The sequence below is a fragment of the Erinaceus europaeus genome, chromosome 9 (genome assembly GCF_950295315.1).
Source record: "Erinaceus europaeus chromosome 9, mEriEur2.1, whole genome shotgun sequence".
NCBI classification, from domain to species: domain Eukaryota; kingdom Metazoa; phylum Chordata; class Mammalia; order Eulipotyphla; family Erinaceidae; genus Erinaceus; species Erinaceus europaeus.
In genome coordinates this window covers 67,256,285-67,280,581 of record NC_080170.1, presented here as the reverse complement: position 1 = coordinate 67,280,581, position 24,297 = coordinate 67,256,285, and the positions used below count along the sequence as shown (strand labels likewise).

Genomic DNA, 24,297 nt, shown 5'->3' with positions numbered 1-24,297 from the left:
TCCCTGCAGCCCTCATTTAATTTTTTTTAGAAAGCTTTGTTTGTTAAAGAGAAAGACAGAGCATCACTCTGGCACATGGGATTCCAGGAGTTAAACTCAGGACCTCATGATTGAAAGTCTAACACTTTATCCACTGTGCCACCTTCCAGGCCTCCAGATGTGAAGTTCTGATAGGATAGACTGCAGGGAGTCGGGCGGTAAGTAGCACAGCGAGTTAAGTGCAAGGACCAGCATAAGGATCCTGGTTCGAGCCCCTGGCTCCCCACCTGCAGGGGAGTAGCTTCACAAGCAGTGAAGCAGGTGTGCAGGTGTCTATCTTTCTCTCCCCCTCTCTGTCTTCCCCTCCTCTCTCAATTTCTCTCTGTCGTATCCAACAACAACAACATCAATCATAACTACAACAATAAAACAACAAGGGCAACAAAAGGGAATAAATAATAATAATTAAAAAAAAAGGATAGCCTCTCCAAAGGCAGGATGCCCATTTTACATATGAAGAAACTCAGGCTCACAAATTGAGTTACATATGTGGTTCCAGGGACAGAACTCAGGACCTCATGCTTGGAAGTCCTGTGCTCTACCACTTTGCCACCTCCCTACTGCAATTCACTTAGAAATATTTAATTTTCCCAGGGGGATAAAGGATAGGAAACCTTTGGGGCCAGGTGGTGGCTCACCTGGTTGAATGCACATGTTACAATGTGGAAGGACCCAGGTTCAAGTCCCTGGTCCCCACCTGCAGGGGGAAAGCTTTGCAAGTGGTGAAGCAGGGCTGTAGGTGTCTGTCTCTCTCCCTATCACTCCTTCCCTTTCAATTTCTGGCTGCCTCTATCTGATAAGTAAATAAAGATAATAAAATATTTATTAAATTAAAAAAATATATGTATATATATATATATATATTTATTTAAAAAAATAGGAAACCTTCCAGTGGAGGGGATGGGATGGGATATGGGCCTCTGGTGGTGGTATGTATAGAATTGTACCCCACTTACCCCCCAATAGCTTTCTTTCTTTCTTTCTTTCTTTTTTGGTTAATTTTTACTATCTTTATTTATTGGATAGAGAAAGCCAAAAATCAAGAGAGATGGGGGCTATAGAGAGGGAGAGAGACAGTTAGACACCTGCAGCCCTGCTTCACCCCTTGCAAAGCTTCCCCCTGCAGGTGGGGACTGGGGGCTCGAACACAGGTCCTTGTGCACTGTCATGAGTGTGCTTAACCAGGTGCACCACTACCCAGCCCCCTACCCCACAATAATTTTTTATCACTACTGTATCACTAATAATAATAAAGGAACCCAAATAGCAATATATATATATATATATAATTTAGTGGAAGAGACAGAGGGGGGAGACCAGAGCACTGTTCAGCTCTGGCTTATGGTGGTGCTGGAGATTGAATTTGGGACCACTGAAACTCAGGCACTGAAGTATTTTGCAGAACCATTATGTTGTCTCCCCAGTGCATATTCTATAACTTCTCAGGTCTGGGTTTTATTTATTTATTTATTTATTTATTTATTTATTTATGAAAGGATAAATTAACAAAACCATAGGGTAGGAAGGGGTACAACTCCACACAATTCCCACCACCCAATCTCCATATCCCATCCCCTCCCCTGATAGCTTTCCCATTCTCTGTCCCTTTGGGAGCATGGACCCTGGGTCATTGTGGGTTGCAGAAGGTAGGAGGTCTGGCTTCTGTAATTGCTTCCCCGCTGAACATGGGCGTTGCCTGGTCGGTCCATACTCCCAGTCTGCCTCTCTCTTTCCCTAGCAGGGTGGGTCTCTGGGGAAGCGGAGCTCCAAGACATATTGGTGGGGTCTTCAGTCCAGGGAAGCCTGGCCGGCATCCTGGTGGCTTTTTATTTTTATACTTGCTTTCTCAGTTTCTCATTTGGAACACTTGGCCCCTCCCCGCCCTTCCTAGGCCACCTAAACCCTGTCCCCACATTCATTCCTGCCTGGGGAACTCCTCCCATTGTGTGGCCCCCCTCTTCCAGGGCCCTCTTTGGGCGGTGTTCCCCTCAGCTGTTGGGGGGTTTGTGTTGTTACTGCTGCCAAGGTTGCGCGCTTCCCTCAGCAACAGTGATGGGGAAGGCATCCCATTGGTTCACAATACAGCCTCTTAGCCAATAAGACGTGAGTGGTGTGCACGTCACTGTGCCGCCATTTGTCACTCACTGTCAATCTGCACTTTCAGAAAAGGAAATGTTGGAATTAATACTGTGCGTGGGCTAGGAGGTAGATGTGTAGATGAGTATCCCTGGTGACGCTGCACCCCCAGACACCACGCGTTTCCAGCCCAAGCTATGAAAAGGGTTGGGGACATGCCCAGATTCCCTGGACTCAAACCACAGACCTAGAATCTCCCCGAGGGCAGAAAGCACTTAAAGAAATTGTACAGGGCTGAGAAGATAGCATAATGCATACAGATTTTCATGCCTGAGGCTCTGAGGTCCCAGGTTCAATCACCATATGCCAGAGCTGAGCAGTACTCTGGTCTTTGTCTCTCTTTTCTCTCTCTCTCTCTCTCTCTTTTTATAACATTTTATTTATTTATTAATGAGAAACATAGGAGGAGAGAGAAAGAACCAGGCATCACCCTGGTACATGTGCTGCCGGGGATTGAACTCAGGACCTCATGCTCAAGAATTTGACGCCCTATCAACTGCGCCACCTCCCGGACCACTCTCTCTCTCTCTTTTTTTCTTTTTTTTTTCTTTTTATTTATTTATTTTTAAGGAAAGGATTAATTAACAAAACCATAGGGTAGGAGGGGTACAACTCCACACAATTCCCACCGCCCAATCTCCATATCCCACCCCCTCCCCCGATAGCTTTCCCATTCTCTATCCCTCTGGGAGCATGGACCCAGGGTCATTGAGGGTTGCAGAAGGTAGAAGGTCTGGCTTCTGTAATTGCTTCCTCGCTGAACATGGGCGTTGACTGGTCGGTCCATACTCCCAGTCTGCCTCTCTCTTTCCCTAGTAGGATGGGTCTCTGGGGAAGCTGAGCTCCAGGACACATTGGTGGTGTCTTCAATCCAGGGAAGTCTGGCCGGCATCCTGATGACACCTGGAACCTGGTGACTGAAAAGAGAGTTAACATACAAAGCCAAACAAATTGTTGAGCAATCATGGACCCAAAGCTTGGAAAAGTGGAGAGGAAGTATTAGGGAGGTACTCACTGCAAACTCTAGTATACTTCTGCTTTCTTACTTTGGTGCCATACTCCAAACTCAGTCAATTTCTGCTTTGCGTTTCTACTTCTTTTTTTTTTTTTTTTTTACATGCATAACATTCCCCACTCTGTCTCTCTTTTATGTTTATTTATTTATTATTGGGTAGAGTCAGAGAAATTGAGAGGGGAGGGGAGAAAGAGAGACAGACAGACAGAGGGACAGAGAGACAATTGCAGTCCTGCTTCACCACTTGTGAAACTTCCCTTTACAGGTGGGGGACCAGGGGCTTGAACCTGCATCCCTGCACACTGTAATGTATGCGCTTAACCAGGTATACCATCGCCTGCCTCCCTTTATTTATTTAAAAAATTCTTTTTTTTAAAAAGGGACCAACTCACAGGTACTGCTTCAAGCCACCTTCACTAGCAGCAGCATCACACACACACCTCTGAAACGACAGAACACTCACTGCTGTGTTCTTGTCTCTTCCTTTTCCATCTCAGCATCTTTGATTTTGTAGAGAGGAAAGGGGGGGGCAGAGGTGAGACACCACAGCACCACTCTACCATTCACAGAACTTTTTCAGTGCCTCTATGGTGCTCCCATGTGGTGCCAGTGATGGACCTCTGGGACTCACATACAATAAAATGCAAGGTAAAGGATGATCTGTCACCTGGCCACCAGCACATCAGCTTTTTCTAGATCCAAATGTGATCCTAGAACAACTAAGATGCCTCCTTTTTTCCTCTTCCTTCCTATCCTCCTGCCCTGACCCTTTGCCCCAGTCCAGACCCATGAGTACCAGAAAGAGAAAAGGAAGAGAACTGACTCTGGCTCCCATAAGGAGGGAACACTCCTGCACCACATACCCTTCAAAAGTAACTGCTGCTGAGTCCAGTCAGGGTCTGGGAAGGGGATATGAAGAACATTTTTTTAAGGATTTTATTTATTTATTAATGAGAAAGGAGGAGAGAGAAAGAACCAGACATCACTCTGGCACATGTGCTGCCGGGATCGAACTCAGGACCTCATGGTAGGGAGTCCAAAGCTTTATCACCTTCTGGACCACATAAAGAACATTCTACACCAAAGTAAAAGACTCTGGGGTGGGTGGATGGGTGGGGAGAATACAGGTCCATGAAAGATGATGAATGACATAGTGGGGGTTGTATTGTTAAATGGGAATCTGGGGAATGTTATGCATGTACAAACTATTGTATTTACTGTTGAATGTAAAACATTAATTCCCCAATAAAGAAATAAATTATTTAAAAAAAAGAAAAAAGAACATTCTAAAAGGTAGCTGGACTGAGCCTGGGTTTGAAGGCTGAGGTGCCCACCTTTTCTCTGCAGAGCTAGCATTCGCTCTCCTTCACTTGTCCACCTGCACAATACCCTTTCTGGGAGAAATTTCTTGGATGCCAGCCTGGACCCTGCTGGGGGAGAATGGGCTGCCTCTAATAATCATGCATGTGGGGGAGTTGGGTGGTAGAGCAACGGGTTAAGCTCATGTGGCGCAGAACACAAAGACCAGCCTAAGGATCCCAGTTCAAGCTCCTCCCCCCCCCCCCCCCCCCCGGCTCCCCATCTAGGGGAGTCACTTCACAGGTGGTAAAGCAGGTCTGCAGGTGTCTATCTTTCTCTCCCCCTCTCTGTCTTCCCTTCCTCTCTCCATTTCTCTCTGTCCTATCCAACAACGACGACATCAATAACTGTTGGGACTATGTGTAAGCTTGGTAGAGCTTAGGAAGAACTCCCCCATCCTTGGATGGAGGTCTGAGAAGATACCCTCTTGGTTAGTCTTTCTCAACCGAAGTGAGCAAAAGGGGGGAAACTCAGACTTAGTTCTTTCCTTCTTGACTCTCAGGCTCACAGAAACCCCAATACTTCTCCCCATTAACTGCAGGCCACATGGCCGCCTACTTTAAGATTCACTTACTCAAAGTTCACAGAGGAGAACACACCTTATCACACACTCCTAGCAGTGCCCTTTGATGTCCTCAATTTGCATCAAACCTTGCTTATCGTCTATCTTGCCTTAACTGGTTCAACCTCTCTCCTCCCCTCAAACACCTTTGGGTAATTAAATGCCTGCATCAGGAGACTAATTATCTTGACCTTTATGTATCTGCATCAATTCTTGTCATACCAGCCCCCTACCATAGGGGCAAGCCGATCTTTAAGAAACCTGTAATTTCTGACATATTTCAATAATTCCCTTTGTTTGGTTTTCTATTTAACTCATGTCCACCTGCTAATAAACGAGACCTGAGACCTGAGACTTGAGATCTGAGGTCTGAGCATGCTGCAGGTCTCCCCGGTGTCTTTTACTTCATGTTGTCTCTTGCACAAGCGAGAAAGAACCGGTCCATTACCTTTCCCCTGGAGATCACCCCACCAGAGACCCCGACAAATAACAATAATAACTACAACAATAAAACAAGGACAACAAAACGGAATAAATAATTATTTTTTTAAAATCATGCATGTGGGGTCAGCAAAATAGCTCACTTGGACAGTGCACTGCTTTGCCATATGAAAAACCCTTATTTGAGCCTGGCTGGCTCCCACTGCGTTGGAGAAAGCTTTAGTGCTTTGGTCTATCTCTATCAAAAGGAAGAGAAAAGAAAAAATGATTCACATGACAGTGTGAATCCCCAGGAGCATTGGAGAAAGGGAAGATAGTGGGTTATCAAAGTTACTGGCCTTTGCCTCTCTTTCATCCCATGCCAGACTCACCCTCATGGGGCCCACAGCCTGTTAAGCTGGTTGGCTCAGTCTGCTTGGTCAGTGGTCCTGATCATAGCCCTATTCCATTTCATTGTCTCCCTACAGAGGTAGGGAACACCCCCTCCCACAAAACAGAACAGAATGCCCCTTAGGTTATAGACTTGTGAGCTCTGTCTCCCCAAAGAGTCAGAGAAACTTCTCTCAATACAAGCCTCTTCCATTCAGTTCCCATATGTGGGAAACCGGTATCAGTTCAATGCTTAGGAACGTCTGGCTACATGGCTGGAAAGACAGTTTTAAGAGCAGTGAAAACAGGTGGGTCCCAGGTTCAGCTTCCAGCACCACCAGAAGCAAGAGCTGCAATAGTGTTATAATAAAAACAAATAAACAGTGGTCTGGGAGATGGCACAGTGGATAAAGCATTGGACTCTCAAGCATGAGGTCCTGAGTTCAATCCATGGCAACACATGTACCAGAGTAATGTCTGGTTCTCTCTCTCTCCACTTATCTTTCTCATGAATAAATAAATAAAATCTTTTTTTTTGCCTCAGAGTTATTGCTGGGGCTCAGTGTCTGCACTATGAATACACTGCTCCTGGAGGCTATTTTTTCCTTTTTTTTTTTTTGCCTTTGTTGTTATTGTTGAATCTTTTTTTAATTTATATTTATTTATTTTCTCTTTTGTTTCCTTGTTTTTTTATTGTTGTTGTAGTTATTGTTGTTGTTATTGATGTTGTTAGATAGGACAGAGAGAAATTGAGAGAGGAGCGGAGACAGAGAAGGGGAGAGAAAGATAGACACCTGCAGACCTGCTTCACTGCTTGTGAAGTGAACCCCCCTGCAGGTGGGGAGCCAGGGTCTTGAACTGGGATCCTTGAGGTGGTCCCTGTGTTTTGTGCCATTGCGCTTAACCTGCTGCACTACTGCCTGACCCCCAAATAAAATATATATATATTTTTTAATAAAATCTTTTTTTAAAAAGTCAAACACCTGAGAGCTTGGAAGCTCTCTCCCCATCTCTTGTCCTTTCCTGACAGAAACAGCAATTACTGCTCCCCTTTTTTCTATGACCTAGAAGAAGGGAGTTTGGGGGGGTGTCACCCAAGAACATCTTATCAGTGACTATCCCCTTCTATCCCAGAAACTCATCTTTTTTACTCTCAGAGTGAAGATGAGGTCACCTGCTCCTTGTCCCATGAAGCCCCCCTCCCATCTTCCTGCCCTGACACCCCAGATCCCCTATCATGTGAGAAATATCCCCAACACCGCCCATTTTTCTTTAGAACTCATGACTCTGGCTCGTACACATCTATGCTAGTTGATGCTATTAAATGGGTTTTTCCTTTCCTCATTTGCCTGGTGACATTCTGATGACTCATCTGGAACCCCGAGAGGTGGGGGATTTCCCCCTCATTCCCCCATAGATTGCTAGGTGACTTTTCCCACTGCCACTACATGGGCTCACTCATTGTACTTTGAGACTGGAATGTTCCAGTTGGCTACCAGCCTACTATCTGGGTCCAATTTTGCTAATGAGCTGGAACAGGTCAAGATCATTCTGTGGACTATTCTCTCTCTTGCTCCCTTCTCCAAGCTGGGGGTATTCGAGTCTGGCATGGAACCATGAAGATGGGACAGGATGATGGGGGCAAGGGATGACCCCCCCACTCATGGCTGCACCTGGTTGGGCCATGTGAGGAGCACAGGTCAGCCAAGTCCAGGGAGCACAGTACATGCACACACAACCTGCACTCCTGCCTCAGCCCTACACCCGAGAAATGGGGAAGTGGTACAATGAAGAGCTGTTGGCCATGCAGGGGTGAAGCACCCCAGCTCCCCCACCTGTGGACCTTTGCACCTGGGGTCTATCCCTCACCAGCTCAACCAGCCCCTCCCCCGAGCCTAAGCACCCCTTCCCTGCAAATGTCACATCCTGCCCAGTCTTCTCCCCACATCACACACACAGGACACCCCATCTTTCTTTTTTCTTGTATGTGAGAGACAGACAGACCAGACCAGAGAACCACTCCACCATCCATTGAGTTCCCCTAGTTTGTGGTGCCCCATATACAGGTTGAACACAGGACTTCAGGTATGCAGTGTGTGCCCCAAGCCACCTTCCAGGTCAGCCCTTCTCTGTCTTATTTTTTGTTTCTTTTTGAGAGAGAAAGAGGAGAGAGGCAGACACACACACACACACACACACACACACACACACACACACACACACACACACACACACACACGAATGTTATTCAACTCTGGTGGTGCTGGGGATTTAACCTGAATTATAACCTCAGGCATGAAAGTCTTTTGCATAATCATTATGCTGTCTTCTCAGTCTTCCCCACCCCTTTCTGAAGTTACCTGCTCAGAGGGAAAGGGGAGCTTTTTTAGGTCCCCTTTGTCCTAATGATCTGTGGCCTTTCACCCAGGTCCCCCACCAGCCATGGTTTGCTCCCTGACAACCCTCCAATCCCCTGTCACACCGGCACATACACTGCTCTCTGTCCTCATTCATTCCCTTCTAGGCACAAGGCCTGTCCCTGAGGAAGGTGGCTGGTCTGCCCTGTAGCTATCCTCAGCTGACCTGCTCACCAGCGGCATTGTAAGGGTCTCTCTCTCTGTCTCTCTCATTTTGTTTAGATAGAGACAGAGAGAGAATGAAAGAGACCACAGTGCCAAAGCTTCCTCCAAGGCTGTGCTCAAACTTGGGTTACACACATGGCAAAGCAGAGCACTATCCAACTATTTCATGGACCCTCACGGTGGGTCCAAACAGCCATGACAGAGCCCCTTTTCCCCCAGGGATTGGAGCTGGGGTTCAGGCCAGGGCCCAGATCTCTGCCACCTCCCAGCCCAGTGGTCAGTCAGCAGAGGTAGAGAGCAGTTGATAACAATGACAAGCAGCAGCTGTCACCTGTAGTTATCTGCCAAACCCAGGCATGATGCCAGCTCTTTATTGATGTGACTTGATCCCACAAGATATTTCTTTTTTTTTTTTCCCCCGCCCCTCACAAGATATTTCTGAGGAATTATGACTATTGGCAAAGGAGGTGATCCACAGAACACCACACATGCATAAATAACAGAATTAATATTTATATCCTAAAGACAAGGCAAGACTTGTGTCCCCCAGTTTTTCACATGAACACAGACACATTCTTTCTTACACACACACACACACACACACACACCCCTTCGTCCAACTACCATGTTCCCAGGCAGGTGAAGGTTCTGGGGGGGTTAGAGGTTAGCTCCCCAAGACCCACCCTGATCCTCTTCCCTGCTGCTAAGTAAAGATGAATAAATATGAAATAAATACAACAGGAGCCACCCCACCTCTTCAGGGCAGAGGGGGTGGTTCGAATTGGGGTGAATTGGAGGGAAGGGGTATCTCCCAGCCCCTTTCCCCCAGTCCTGCCAGCCAGGGCAGGACACCAGGGCAGGGCCAGCCTGCAGAGAGTGGAAAGGGACACTGCCCACTGCTTCTGAGTGGGAGGGGCCTCTCTCCCCTGGCCAAGTCTGAGGCCCGGGGCCCAGGGAAGGGCCACCGGGATGGTGAGGTCACTTCCTGCCAACCCAGGGCCTCCTCTGTCTGAGAACCTCCAGAATCTGTGCCTTGCGCTGCAGCCAGTCCTGGGGTGCAGGCTGTATGGCCACTGGTGTCTGCTTGGGCATAAAGAAGCTGTAGCGGATGCGTGCCTTCTGGAAGTCACCTGCTACCAAGACCTGAAGAGTCACAGGCTGAGCCAGGGGCCCGTGACCTGACAATGTTTCAGTGTCCGCAGTGGCCCCACTGTAGCGCAGGCTGACAGCCCCAGGCAGCAGCACGTCAGTGGGTGAGGGCATGAGTGTGTACTCGCCATTGAGGGCATATGAGCCATCAGGGAGCTTGAGGGCCAGGTAGAGACTCCTGCGGCCTGGGGGTCCCTGTGGCCGGACCAGGATGTGGGTGGCCCCAGCTGGGAACGTAATCACATCATTGTATCCATACCTGTGGGAAGGGAATCAGGGGGCTCAGTCTTGGCCTCCTTCAGAGCCCCAAAGCCTCCTGAGCTGCATGTGCAGTGTAGACATGGGTTGTGCCCCCGATCTGTGCTATAGACAATGTGCTCTCCGCCCTCTTCTCTCTGACTCTGCCACCTGCTGCCCCAGGAACAGTGAGAGCCAGTCTTTGGTGCCAGGACTCTGTACTGTCACTGTTCCCACCCATCTACTAGATGGGGCACTAGGGGAGAGAGCTGGGTAGAGATCACCTCTGAGGTTAAGCCCCCCAGAAACCATGTTGGGAAGATGGAGGAGGAAGGATGTAGGAACCTGAACTTCCGGAAGGAGCCAGACTGCTTGGTGCAGCCTGAGCCATCCCCACCGCACACCATACACTTGTCAAACTTCTTTTTGGAGCCAATTACTCGGTCACAGCCAGCGTGGATGCAGCGGCCCTGGACACAGACTGAGGAGCTGTCCGGGGAACAGGGTGTCCCATCAACCACCTAGGGGAGGCAAGGGTCAATGCAAAATATCCTTCCAAAGTCCAGAGGAATTCAGACCAGCCCACCCAAAAGGGGTGTCAGATAAGTGGGGAGAAGAAAATGACTCAAGAATCTTGTGTCTCTCACATGGGAGGAGGTCCTGGGTTCAAACCCGACACCACAGGGGAGTGCTATGGACAGCACCAAGGATAACGGAGGGATGCTGTAATGTCTCTCCCACTCCCTCTGCCCCTCTTTATCTCTGAAAATATAAAATAAAACATTGGCTCAATTGTACATGCCCAAAGCCCTGAGTTCATTTCCTACTATTACTTTTTCTTTAAAAAAAAATAAAACCTTTTTTTTAAAGCAGTCATCTTTTTTTCTTTTAATTCTTTATTATGTTTATTTATTGTATAGACACAGCCAGAAGTTGAGAGGGAAGGGGGAGATAGACAGGGAAAGAGACAGAGAAGCACCCCCCCCCCACAGGTGGGGACCAGTGGCTTGAACCTGGGTCCTTGTGCATTGTAACCGTGTACTCAACCAGGTGCGGCACTACCCAGTCCCACAGTTGTCTATTTGTTTTTTAAAAATATTTTAAAATTTATTTTAATGAGAGTGCTGATAGGCTCTGGCTTATGGTGGTGTGGGGGACTGAACCGTGACTTCGAAGCCTCAGGCATGACAGTCTGTTTGCATAACCATTATGCTATCTACCCCACCCCCTATTTTTTATCTTCTAAAATTTTATTTATTGGGGCTGAGCAGTGCTCTAGTCTCTCTCTGTGTGTCTTTCTATATCTTTCTCATTAAAAAATAAAATAAATACAACAAGGGCAACAAAATAAAAGAAAGAAATGAATATTTAAAAAATAAATAAATAAAGCATTAAAAATAGAGGGGCCTGGTAGTGGAGCATCTGATTGAGCGCACATGTTACAATGCACTGGGACCCAGCTTCAAGCTTCTGGTCCCCATCTGCTTTTCCCTAAAAGCTTTGAGGGTGGTGAAGCAGGATTGCAGGTATTTCTCTCTCCCTCTCTATCACCCCTTTCCCTCTTAGTTTCTGGCTGTCTTTATTTAATAAATAAAGATAATACAAAAAAATTTAAATAGAGGGCCCTGATTAAAAACCTAAAATCTTATTTATTTATAAGAGAGAGCAAGAATCAAACCATCACTCTGGCACATGCAATGCCAGGGATAGAACTGGGGACCTAAGTCTTAAGAGCTCAGCACTTTATCCAATGGGTCACCTCCTAAGTTGCAGCACTACTTAAAATAAAAAATAAAATAAAATAAAATAAAATAAACTGGGGAATGTTATGCATGTACAAACTATTGTACTTACTGTTGAATGTAAAACATTAATTCCCAATAAAAAAATCAGAAAATAAAAAAAATAAATAAAACTTTGTTGGACTAGAGAGACAGCATAATGGTTAAGTAAAAAGACTTGCTTGTTTTGAACTTCTGAAGTCCCAGGTTTAATCCCCAGCATCACTAGAAGCTAGAGCTGAGCAGTGTGCTCTTATAAAGAAAAATTAATGAAATGAGTAAGTCCTATTGGCCACTAGGGGAGCTTTGAGCAGCCAAGGCCACATCTGTGCAATCGGTGGGTCTCTGTGATAGCCCCGCACTTGTCCCTGCTCCCATCAGACACAGCAACTTGCAGGTAAGAGGCTCTCATCAGACACCTTGGTCCCACATATACCAGAGCTCAGTGGTAATCTGGTCTCTCTCTGACATACAAAAAGTGTTTATTTTATGTGCGTTACATGATAAGTTTTATAAGTGAGACAGAAAAGCCAGAGCCCCACCCCAGTGCATGTGGTGCTAGGGGTCAAACTGGGAGCCACAGGCACTCAAGTCCTACACCCTGAGCTGTAAGGATTGATTTAGTGATGCCTTTATGCAGAAAGGCCAGTGCACCTGCTCTGCCACACGTACTGCCAGGGACTGAACTTGGGACCTCTTCCACATAAAACACCTACACTCAACCTGCTGAGTCACTTGACTGATGGCTCAATAAATCTTTAAAATGAGAACAAGCAGGTTAAGCACAGGTGGCACCAAGTGCAAGGACCGGCATAAGGATCCCAGTTTGAGGCCCCAGCTCCCCACCTGCAGGGGAGTTGCTTCACAGGCGATGAAGCAGGTCTGCAGGTGTCTATCTTTCTCTCCCCCTCTCTGTCTTCCACTCCTCCCACCATTTCTCTCTGTCCTATCCAACAACAATAACAACAACACTGATAAACAACAAGGGCAACAAAAGGGAAAATAAAATAAAATGAAATGAGAACAAGCCAGAAATGGGGTGAAGTGGAGGGTGTGGAATGAGCAAATGCGGGTAGAGGAATGTGACCCTCAAGATGATAAAGCTGCCCTTTCAGGCACCAGCCCTGCACCTCATTGGGGACACACACACGGACACACACACACACACACCTCTCACATGTACACCTGGAGGTTGATCCTCCAAAGATGGATGTGGAGGCTTAGAAAGCTACAAGACTGGTGCTCGGGAGATAACATAATAATGGAAAAGGACTTCTAAGCCTAAGACTGAGCTCCCAGGTTCAATCACCAGCATCACCAGAAGCCAGAGCTGAACAGTGCTTTTGTATTTCTTTCTTTCCTTTTTTTTTTTTTTTTTTTTTGCCTCCAGGGTTATTGCTGGGGCTCAATGCCCTCACCATGAATACACTATTCCCAGAGGTTATTTTTTCCCCTTTTGTTGCCCTTGTTGTTTAACGTTGTTGTGGTTATTGTTGTTGCTATTGATTTTGTTGTTGTTGGATAGGACAGGGAGAAATAGAGGGGGGAGGAGACAGAGAGAAGGAGAGAAAGACATCTGAAGATGTGCTTGACCACCTGTGAAGCGACGCCTTTGCAGGGGGCTCAAACCCGGATCCTTACTCGGGTCCTTGTGTTTTGAGCTATGAGCGCTTAACCCGTTGCCTGACCTCCCCTCCCCTTTTCCTTTTTTATTTTATTTTTTTAATTTACTTATTCCCTTCTGTTGCCCTTGTTGTTTTATTGTTGTAGTTATTATTGTTGTTATTGATGTCAATTGATGTCATCGCTGTTGGATAGGACAGAGAGAAATGGAGAGAGGAGGGGAAGACAGAGAGGGGGAGAGAGAAAGATAGACACCTGCAGACCTGCTTTACTTGTGAAGCGACGCCCCTGCAGGTGGGGAGACAGGGGCTCGAACCAGGATCCTTCCGATGGTCCTTGCGCTTGGCGCCACCTGCGCTTAACCCGCTGCGCTACCGCCTGACTCCCACTTTCCTTTTTTAAACTTACCTTTATTTATTGGATAGAAACAGCCATCAAGCGAGAGGGAATTGGGAGATAGAGAGGGAGAGAGCAAGAGAGACACCTACAGCACTGCTTCACCACTTGAAAAGCTTTCCCCTGGAGGTTGGGACCTGGGGGCTTGAATCCGGGTCCTTGTGCATTGTAACATGTGCACTCAACCAGGTGCGCCACTACCCTGCACCCTCTCTGTGTCTTTCTCTCTGTATCTCTCACTTTAAAGTAAAATAAATACATATAAAAAGGGCCGAGAAAATGAGCCAAGAAGAGGACTTCGCCACTTCCCAGTGGAGCCTTGCACCAGGGAGGCAGCACCCCCGATGGACGCTAGAGGGCGCCCACCTACAGGAACTGTCCCGGAGTGATGTCTAAGTTTCAGAGCTGTGCTAGTGGGCTTTGGGAGGGCAGAGATGGTGCTCCTTTACAAGGAGGGCCGGTGAGTAGAATGAGGCCCCTTGCTGCCACTGAAGGCAGAGGGGAAAGGGGGGAAGGGGAGGACAACGAACCTGCGGCCGGGGGCACTCTTACCCGCGGTTCCAGCACGTAGTAATAGCCCAGCGCCCTTGCCTGGCAGGTGAGCTTACACTGGTCCCGGGCGGCCACGCCTACATAGCGGGGGACCCAGTCCATGGGCCCTGGGAAGCTCTTGAACATGTCGGTGCGCTGGTTGTAGGCGGCACACTGCTCTTCACGGAAGGTCAAGGCTGGGAGGAGGGGATAGATGTCAGCGCTCCCCACCAGGTCCTCCCACCACTGCCGCCCAGGAATTCCTGGAGAGCGTTCCTGAAGCCTGCAGCCGCTCCCTTAGCAGCTGGGTCAATATCCAGGTCTCCTTACCCCCAAGCCCCTCACTGTACTCAAGAAACCCCCTCTCCCCTTACCTGAGTCCCGGGGGCAGTCCTGGGTGTTGCAGGACCGGAATCGGGTGCGTCGGCCCTCGCAGTACTTGCCACCGTTGCGGGGGACAGGCTTATTGCAGTCGCGGGACGAAAACTGGACGCCACCTCCGCAGCTGCGAGAACAGTCACCCCAAGAGCCCCAGGGCCCCCAGCCCCCAGCCTGCGGGATCTAAAAGATAGGGTGGAATGTTGAGGTCCATACTCTCTCCCCAGGTCCTGATTTGCCGCCGCCCCCCCCCCCCCCCAGCGCCGCCCCAGACATCCAGCCCCACCCAGCACTAACATTGAAGTCTCGGAACTGGTCCACGTGGAGACAACGACCTCCCATGCAGGCCTGTGAGGGCCCGCACCGGGTGCCGTCAGCCCATGGAGAGTGCTTGGTCTGGCACATGGCATGGCCATTGAGGTGGCCAGAGCACCAGAGGGCAGCACAGGGTGGCGGCAGCTGTGGGCAGTGACGGGAGTCAGGCCCGAAGGTCAACTGGCACTGACGGTCAGCATCGTAGTCCTTGCCAGGGAATGTCACCGGCAGGTGCAGTGGGGCCTCTGGCTTGTCTAAGAGACAGTGACCTGGGGGGACAGGGCAGTGAGAGGAGGTCAGTGAGGAGCTTTGGAACATTCTAGAACCTTGGGAAGAAAGCACTGCACTAGGTTCAAGTCCCTAGTAAGGGAAAAGCTTTGCAAGTGGTGAAGCAGTCTGCAGGTGTCTTCCTCTCTATCACCCCCTTTACCCATTGATTTATGTGTTTCTACCCACTCAAGAAAATAAATAAAACAGATTTTATTTATTATTTTATTCTATTTTATTTATTTATTATCATAGAGACAGCCAGAAACCAAGAGGGAAGGAGGTGATAAAAAGAGAGATAGAGAGACACCTGCAGCCTTGCTTCACCACTCACAAATCTTTTCCCCTGCAGGTGGGGACTGAGGGCTTGAACCTGGATCCTTGTGCATTGTAACATGTGCACTCAACCAATTTCTACAAGTAAAATCTTTGAAAATATTTATTTACTTATAGCCAGAGCACTGCTTAGCTCTGGCTTATGGTGGTGTGGGAGACTGAACCTGGGACTATGGAGCTTCAGGCATAAGAGTCTCTTTGTATAACCATTATTCTATCTACCCCTGCCCAAAATATTTTATTTATTTTTAAAAAAGATTTCATTTGTTTATTAATGAGAAATGACAGGAGAGAAAGAAAGAACCAGACATCTCTCTGGTACACGTGCTGCTGGGGATTGAACTCAGGACCTCATGCTTGAGAGTCCAAAGCCTTATCCACTGCACCACCTCCCAAACCACAATATTAGAATCCAAAGCCTTATCCACTGTGCCACCTCCCAGACCACTCCACTTATCTTCTTCATGAATAAATAAATAAAATATTGTGCTCTGGACTCTCAAGCATGAGGTCCTGAATTCGATCCCCAGCAGCACATGTACCAGAGTGATGTCTGCTTCTTTCTTTCTCTCTTATCATTTCTCATGAATAAATAAATGAAATCTTAAAAAGAAGAAGAAGGAGAAGGAGAAGAAGAAGAAGGAGGAGGAGGAGGAGGAGGAGGAGGAGGAGGAGAAGGAGGAGGAGGAGGAGGAGGAGAAGGAGGAGAAGGAGGAGGAGGAGGAGGAGGAGGAGAAGAAGAAGAAGAAGAAGAAGAAGAAGAATGGGATGAAGGGGAAGAAGAAGAAGAAAAGTGGAGAGAAAGAAAGAACCAGACATCACTCTGGTTATGTGTGCTGCCAGGGATTAAACTCAGGACCTCATGTTTGAGAATCCAATGTTTTACACACAGCACCACCTTCTGGATCATAAATAAAATATTAAGAGAGAGAGGAGAGAGTGAAAGAGAGGGAGATTTGCACTGCAATCCTAATAAATACTTTGCTTTGAGAGGCTGGGTGGTGGCGCACCTGTTACCATTCCTTGAAGACTTGGGTTCAAACCCCCAATCTTCACCTGCAGGGGGGAAGCTTCATGGTGGAGCAGTGCTGCAGTTATTTCTCCTGCTCTCTGCCTCTTGCTCCCTCTCTATACTTTGCTATTTCTCACCTGCTATCAAAAGAATCTAGATGGCAGGAGGTGGTGCAGTGGATAAAGTGCTGGACTCTCAAGTATGAGGTCCAGAGTTGGATCCTAATCATGCCCCATCCCAGATGATGCTCTGATTCTCTCTCTCCATCTCTCCCTTTCCCATAAATAGAATCTAGATGCATGAGATGAAAGTTGGACTTCCTAGAATCCAAAGCCTAGGGTCCCTAGGAGCTTCCCAGTACAGCTCTGGTTTGTCAAGTGGCTCCTCCCAGATGAGCTCTGGTTAAATGTGTCTGAGTGGGATCTGTGATCACACAGACCCCCCAGAAGCATCTGCTATGTGGCCAGCTCAGTTACACTGCTGCACACACTGAAGCACATACTGGGACAGCAGCCCCCAAACTCAGCCCCCAGTCAGCTTCCACTCAGTACTTGCCCAGAATGTCATCTTGCCAGGCTCACACTTTCAAGTGGCAAGGCTGGACTGTGCCAGGCAGTCCTGGCCTGGCCCTTGGGGGGTTGGTTTGAGTTTGAGTGAGCCCCACTCTGACTCCCCAGCTGCTCTGGGAGGAAGTGGAAGTGCACCCCAGGGAGTCACTTTGGGAGTAGCAGCAGAAGTCAGCTGGGGGTGGGGGATGAGTTTGAGACTGGGGGATGGTAAATCCATTTACCATAGCCATTGTCCAGGAAGTCTGTGATGAAGTGGGCACTGCAGGGTGACCAGGGCTCCTCAGGGTCCACATGAGCCATCACGGGTGCCATGACGTGGCGGGAGGTGCCCCCCAGTCTGTTGTGATCAGCACAGGGCTTAGAGTTGTCATGCAGCATGCTGAAGACGTGGCCTGTGACACCAGAGGGGCTGCTAGGGTTCAAGTGCCCACCCCCATTATTTCCTCTGATCCTGCCTAGCTTGCCCCCATTACCCTTGGGGGTTCTGAAGGCCCCTCAGTAGGGAGCCCCATTGCTCTGCTCTGTCTCACCTTTCCCAAAGTAGATTCCAGGTCCTTCTTCTCATTTTTCCTTGTAGCCAGTGTGTGTGTGTGTGTGTGTGTGTGTGTGTGTGTGTGTGTGTTTTAGAAAAAGACAGAAAGGCAGTGAGAGTGAAAGAGACCATAGTGGGGCCAGGCGTGGCACACCTGGTTGAGTGCACATATCACAATGCACAAGGACCCAGGTTCGAGGCCCCATTCCCCACAGGCAGTGGGAAAGCATCACAAATGGTGAAGCAGATCTGTAGGTATCTATCTTTCTCTCCCCCTCTTTATCTTCCTTTCCCCTCTTAGCTTCTCTCTGTCCTATCCAATAAAAAATGAAAAAAAAGTGGTCCGGGAGGTGGTGCAGTGATAAAGCTTTGGACTCTCAAGCATGAGGTCCCGAGTTCGATCCCCAGCAGCACATGTGCCAGAGTAATGTCTGGTTCCTTCTCTCTCCTCCTTTCTCATAAAGAAAACCTTAAAAAAAAATGAAAAAAAAATGGCTGCCAGGAGCAGTGGATTTGTACTGCAGGTACTAAGCCCCAGTGATAACCCTGGAGGCAAAATAAATAAATAAATTTAAAAGGAAGAAAGAAAAAGAAAGGAAAAAAGTGCTCTGGGCAGTGGCACAGTGGATAAAGCATTGGATGTCCTGAGTTCAATCCATGGCAGCACATGTACCAGAGTGATGTCTGGTTCTTTCTCTCTCTCTGCCTGTCTTTCTCATGAATAAATAAATAAATTATTTTAAAATAAAATAAAGAAAGAAAAAAAAGATACCACAGCACCAGAGCTTTCTTCAAGGTGATGAGGGCCAGGATCAAACATGGGTCATACACATGGCACAGAAACACACTGTCCAAGTGAGCTATTTTACTAATTCTCCCCCTTTTTTCTTTCTCTTTGTCTTTTCTCCTCTTTCCTTCCTTCCTTTCTTTTTGTTGACTTATTAATTAATGAGAGAGAGTGGAGAAGAGAGAAAAAGCCAGAGTATCACTCTCACTCTGGCATATGTGCTGCTAGGGCTTGAACTTGTGGCCTTAAAGTCCAGCATTTTATCCACAGCACCTCCTGAGCTGCTTTTACACACACACACACACACACACACACACACACACACACACACACACACACACACGGCCTTTGTCTCCATGCAGAATAGAGAAGGGTACTGGCCTTAGGCCTGAGGAGGGAGGACCCTGGAACCTATAATCACCTACCATGTCCCTCACACACCCCCAGACCCCCCCACCCTCCCTGTCGGGCCCCTCACCCAGCTCATGTGCAGCAGTGAAGGCTGACTGGAGCCCGTCATCCTCCACGATGGCACAACTTCGTGCTGGGTCACACACAGTGCCCACGTCGGCCATGCCCAGGGTGTCACATGTGGAGACCCCACACAGGTCCTGTAGAGAGGGACCCCCGGAGGTATGTGAGGCACTGAAAGCCCAGGGAGGGGAGCCTGGGAACCAAATCCCTAGCATTGTGAGGTTCAGGGAGGAATCCATGGATAGATGAGGCACCCTGGCCATTGGGCTCACCTGGCGGGTGAACAGGATGGCTGTGTCAAAGTGCTCAGGTTCAGAGTCCTCAAGGGTGTTGAGGCCTTGCTGCCAGGTGCAGAAGCTTCGTAGTGTCTGGGCGGCGCTGGAGTCAATCTGGGGCCCCTCCTCACCTGGGCCCAGGATCACCAGTCGAGTTACCACCAGGTGGACTGGGTTGCGGATACTCGGGTGCTTGAAGGCCTTGGCAGCAGCTGCCATAACCGTCAGCAGGTAGCGCTTCAGGCCTGCCCCATGGAAGGCTGCCATCTTACTGTCTGCCACCACAAGGGTCTCCACAAACCGGCTCAGTGATGCAAAACGCTGGGGTGCAAGGAAGTGAGGGGGAGAGCCTGAAGCAGCCTCCCAGGCCCTGGGGCCACTTCTCCCCTGGGACATCCTCCCCTCAAAGGGACTGGGTTAGGTCTTCCCCTCCAATCCCAGAACCCAGGCCTTGTGGGAACCCTGAGAAATTGGCTGCAGTTTCTGTGAAGGAGGAGGAGGAAGAGGGAATGTCTCATTCTAGCTGCCTGCGCCCCCCCCCCCAAAAGCAGCTGGACAGCCCAGCAGGGGTGGGGGGTGGGGTAGTCGTGTGTTGTTCCCCCCCTCCCCCCCCCAGCATCCAGTGTGCAGGGCCTGCAGGCTGGGCACAGGCTGGGCTGCAACGTGTCTGCACCTCGTGGTTGGAGGAACAGTCCTGTCAGCAACCCAGTCCAAAGCTCCGCGTGGCGGCTGTGAAGGGAGGTCTGTTCTGGATTAAAGTTAGAGACAAGGAGGGAGGGAGAGAAGGAGGGGAGACAGGGAGGAGGGATGGAGCCTTAGGCCGACATTTCCTGATAGACTAGGGGGAGAGGGGAGAGGGGAAGACCACAGAATTGAGCTTTCCCTGGTGCTGTGGGGACCAGGAGCAAACCAGGGTCAATGCTGTATCAAATCAGTCACCTTCCCAGCTATCTTGCCTACCCTGGTTAGACACTTTTGAAGGTAGACCCTCTGGCCTTAGACCTCACTCATAGCTGGGGAGTGTGTATGTGTGTGTGAGGAGGCACGTAAAAATCCAATGAGGGGGTTCAGCAGAGAATCCAGAGTGGCATCAGAGCCTTGTTGCTGGAGCCTGTGGCCCTGTGATGGCTCTGGCCAGTTAGGAACCCCATCCAGGCAGGAGCAGGAGGGGGCATGCATGCCCATACACAGGCTCAGAAACACATCTGGGAGCTCTGGGGGAGGCCTCATATTGGGCAAAGAAGAGGCTGAGTGCCCTCCCCTCCCCGCCCCCAGAGAAGATGGTGGGATGAGGGGAGAGGCAGTCAGGCAGGGGAGTGAGGGAGGGAAAGAGGGAAGCCAGGAGTGGAAATGGGTGGAGAGAGACTGGATGGAGGTCAGTGGGACAGACAGGGCAGAGGAAATGGAGGGCACTGGGGACCAGGTTTGGGGAATTGCCTACCTTGGCTCTTCGGGGGCCAGAAATGGGGCCCCCAGGGGGTCCCTTGACATTGCACATGGGGCCCTGGCCGCTGGCAGGACTCTTCCGGCGCAGGATGTGCGCCCCAGGCCCCCCGGCTGAGTTCGGGGCTCCTCCCTCCAGAGGCTGGAGGTGCAGTTCTGACCCCCTGTACTGCAGGACCCCCAGAAGGGCCCCTTCATCCCAATGCAGAGAAGCCACAGACTCTGGATCTCCGTTGATGGTGCCAGTGAGGTAGGCGCCCCGCTCAGCGCCGTCCAACAGCTCGAGCGCCGGGCCCAGGTACTGCACTGTGAGCCCCTCAACTCGCACACCAGGGTCCTGCTCCAACTCCAGCAACAGGGTCTCCCCGAAGGCCAGCAGACGGCACCGCAACCTTGCTGGGAGTCCCTGACCTGGCAGGATGCTGCCGTTGAGCCTCTCGGGAAACACAATCTCCTCATCTCGGGGCAAGGGGCCAGCTGGCTCTGCTGAGGGCAGGAGGGCAGCCAGCGGCAGCAGGAGCAGCCACGGTGCCCCGGAGACTGAGGGCAGTGGCTGGGAACCCCTGGCTGCATGCAGGGAAGGGGACATGGCCTGGACACTGCAGCTGGAGGCACAGAGGTTTGTTCCCTACACTCCTGCTTAGGGAAACTCCTTTGGGTTCTCACTCAGGGTGGGATCAAAGGGGCTGGGTCTTTGGAGGCAGGGGGAGGTTGCTCAGGGTCTGCTCTACTCTGCCAAGCTTTCTTTCTCCTCTTCAGCCCACGGTGCACCCCCAAGGTTCAGTCTGGCTCTGTCTGCTCCTGCTCAGCCTCCCTCTGTCTCTCCGGTGTTTGAATGTCTGGGGCACTCCCAGCTCATCCCCGCCAGCTCTTTAAGGCCTCGGGATCCTTTGCCATTGGCTGAGATGTGAGCCATTCAGCTGGCAACGCGGTTAGGAGAAGTCTCCCGAAGTATGTCTCACTGCTTCCCAAAAATCCAGAGTTTTTGTTTTCCTTTGAAAAAAACAGAGAAGGGGAAAAGAAAGAAGGGAGGGGCGGGAATTTGCCCTAGGGAGGAGAATAGATTTGAGGCAGAGGGCCAACTGATGATCTAGCCATTTCCTAAACCCCAAGTCTGTTGCTGGTAGGGGGAAGGGGGGAGGGGGGAGGAGATGGAAGGAAAGAGTCAGGGAGAGGGTTGGGCTAACACACTAGAGGAGGGGGAGGCATTCTGGCTCTACCACTGTTCAACCTAATTTGCCCTTCTTTCTCTTAGGGTCACCCTAGACTGCTTTGTACCTCAGGAGCTGGTTCCAGGGCTGAGGGAAGGAGATTTGGGGGGGGGATGGGACCCAGGTAAGGAAGCTTCTGCAGAGTAGAAAGTGGAGGTGACTCCAGGAGAAGAGGGTCCAGGGTGTGTTCCCCCTAGGCCAGCTAAGCTGTCCAGACAAACATTTTCTTTTTCCAGACAAACATTTGAAGAGGCCAAGAGGGCCTAAGGGCTTCCCACTCCCTACCCCATCACTTTTTTTTTCTCTTTCTTCACCAGAGAACTGCTAAACTCTGGCATACGGTGCTGGGAACTGAACCTGGGACCTTCAAAGTCTTTATTTTTTTTTAAGTCTTTCTGTATAATCATTATGCTAATCCCCTCAGCCCCTCCCCCCTTTATTAGAAGACTGCTCAGCTCTGGCTTATTGGTGGTGCTGGAGAATGAACTGGAGGGGGGCAGGAGATGGGGCACCTGGTTAAGTGCTCACATTACAGTATGCAAGGACTGGGTTCGAGTCCCTAGTCCCCACCTGTAGGGGAAAAGCTTCATGAGAGGTGTAGCAGAGTTGCAGGTGTCTCTCTGTCTCTATTTCCTCCTCCCCTCCCAGTTTCTCTCTGTCTCTATCCAATAATAAAAATATTAAAAAAGAGAGATATTGAATTTGGGACCCTGTAGCCTCAGATATGAAAAGCTACATAACTGCTGTGCTATCTCATCAACCTCCCCTTTTGTAGCACAGCATGGCACCTCTTCTGCTCTAAAAAACCCTGATCTTTCTCCCCCTTGAATTCCCCCTTCCTGATTGGGTTACCACCATCTCCTCCAAGCCCAGAACTGTTATTCCACCCCCACCCCCGCCCTCAGGGCCCCCCCACCCCACTTCCTGACTCCCTGCTTGCTTCCCTGGCCCAGCTCCCAGTAGCTTCCCCTGGGCTTTTGGCTATGCTCCTACCCACCCAGCTTTGCCCCTTGTCTACCCCCAAGTCAGCAGCCTTAGGCTCCATGCAGGGACAGACTTGCTCTCTCCAAACCCGAGGAACCAATCCTTCCACAGTGGGAATCCCCCCTGCTGGCTCCCTCTTCCATCCCTACCTGACCCTGGGGACCCATGTTCCTAGAATTGCTAATAATCTCTGCCCTTGTCAGCCCAGGCATTTGGGGAAGTGTGCAGGATAATGAGGTGTTGGGACACCAAGGGAAAGGAAGCAAGAGGTGCGCATGGGGGGGGGGTGCTGTACTGAGGGAACTTGGACCTAGACATCTGCTGGAGGAGACTCTCAAGGCGGGGAAGGAAAGAGCTCAGAAGTGGAGCTGTGGCCACCCATTTCCCCAGGATATCCCCAGGAAGGAAGGAGAGCATGCAGGCCCATCATCATTGGTCCCTTCCTTCTAGGTCCTGCCTGCTCTGCCTTGTCACCTCCTGCTACCATCATCTCCATTGAGACACTTCCTCTCCCACCCTTCCTGCTCAGGTTACCTGTGCTGGTGCCTACCACTCCCCTCTCCCCTACGCACCCCCATGAGCATGCCCTGGGGCTTCTGTCCTAAGTGGAGGGGCTGGGGGAGTCAGACAATGAATGGTATACCAGAGGCAGGGCCAGGAGGAGCCATCACTGGGAGCCTCTGCAACCCCCCCACCCCACCCCATCTGAGAAGAGGACAAAGGAGGTGACTAAGCAGTGGGAGACAAAGAGCCTTAGAGCCTTAGTAGAGAGCATGTGTGTGTGGGGTGCCAGCACTGGGAATAGTCACAAAAGCTGCAGTGTCTTAAGCAGATCCCAGGACCCCACCCCAGTCCTAGCTCCAGCTGCCCCCTAGACCTAGGGGCCTGGGTCTATCCTAACTCACCGTGTGCAGGATTAGGGCAAATTCCCGAAGCCCCCTACAAAATGCACCTCCAGAGACCCATCTTGGGTTCCAATTCTCAGGGGCTCAGTGAGAAGTGGGTAAGGGGCAGGACAGAGCCTCTGTCTTGCTTCCTGAAGAGTTTTGCCAAGGCCCTACAGCCAGAGGCAAGGTGCCACCCTTTGGTCTGATTCCCATTAGGTCAACAATTCTGTCTACTTTGCCCTGCCCTTGAGATGAGCCCTGGGGACTTTGTGTGGGGGAAGCCCCAAAGGAGGCTCAGAATGGGTGGAGGTTTAAGCTTGTGGGTGGCCCAGCTGGGCTCAGAGGCCAGACCGTGGGAAAGGCTCCTCTTGGTCTCTTCCTCAAGAGACAGGGATCAGGCTGCCCGTGGGACTGCATTTCTCCACTGTAGCCACTGCCAGGACCCAGCCAGTAGAGGCAGCAGGTCAAAAGGAGAGAGGGACTAACTCAAAGGGAACTGGGGTCCCAGGGAGATTCTGGAAAGGCACCAGCATTCTGGTCCCAGAAGCAGCCGCCCCCGTCTGGGGCCACCCGCAGCCACTCCCAAGGCCTGTGGCCCTGGCATCCT

The 24,297-nt window shown here is 50.1% G+C and overlaps 1 protein-coding gene across 3 annotated transcripts; it reads right to left on the bottom strand.

The window, feature by feature from the left end:
• Window positions 1–2,365: 2,365 nt before the first annotated feature.
• Window positions 2,366–21,538, bottom strand: ADAMTS4 (ADAM metallopeptidase with thrombospondin type 1 motif 4). 3 transcript variants are annotated; one of them, XM_060198110.1, is made up of 9 exons: window positions 20,607–21,536; window positions 19,163–19,486; window positions 18,895–19,027; window positions 17,319–17,489; window positions 14,896–15,182; window positions 14,595–14,781; window positions 14,242–14,417; window positions 10,235–10,410; window positions 2,366–3,092 (listed from the first exon to the last, which is right to left on the bottom strand). In XM_060198110.1, the coding sequence occupies exons 1-9, from the start codon at window positions 21,195–21,197 to the stop codon at window positions 2,753–2,755; spliced, it is 2,385 nt and encodes a 794-aa protein (XP_060054093.1). In that variant the 5' UTR covers window positions 21,198–21,536; the 3' UTR covers window positions 2,366–2,752. The 3 variants fall into 3 exon arrangements, with proteins under 3 accessions (XP_060054093.1, XP_060054094.1, XP_007537498.1); XM_007537436.3 differs by lacking the exon at window positions 2,366–3,092 and adding an exon at window positions 8,838–9,911 and having other exon boundaries at window positions 20,607–21,520; XM_060198111.1 differs by lacking the exon at window positions 10,235–10,410 and having other exon boundaries at window positions 2,901–3,092; window positions 20,607–21,538.
• Between the last annotated feature and the right edge of the window lie 2,759 nt (window positions 21,539–24,297).

Coding starts and splice junctions, on each gene's coding strand:
- ADAMTS4 (XM_007537436.3), bottom strand. CDS start 21,197: ATGTCCCCTTCCCTGCATGCAGCCAGGGGTTCCCAGCCACTGCCCTCA. Junction 19,028..19,162: donor CCATCCTGTTCACCCGCCAG/GTGAGCCCAATG, acceptor CCCTCTCTACAG/GACCTGTGTGGGGTCTCCAC. Junction 17,490..18,894: donor CACTGCTGCACATGAGCTGG/GTGAGGGGCCCG, acceptor CTGGTGTCACAG/GCCACGTCTTCAGCATGCTG.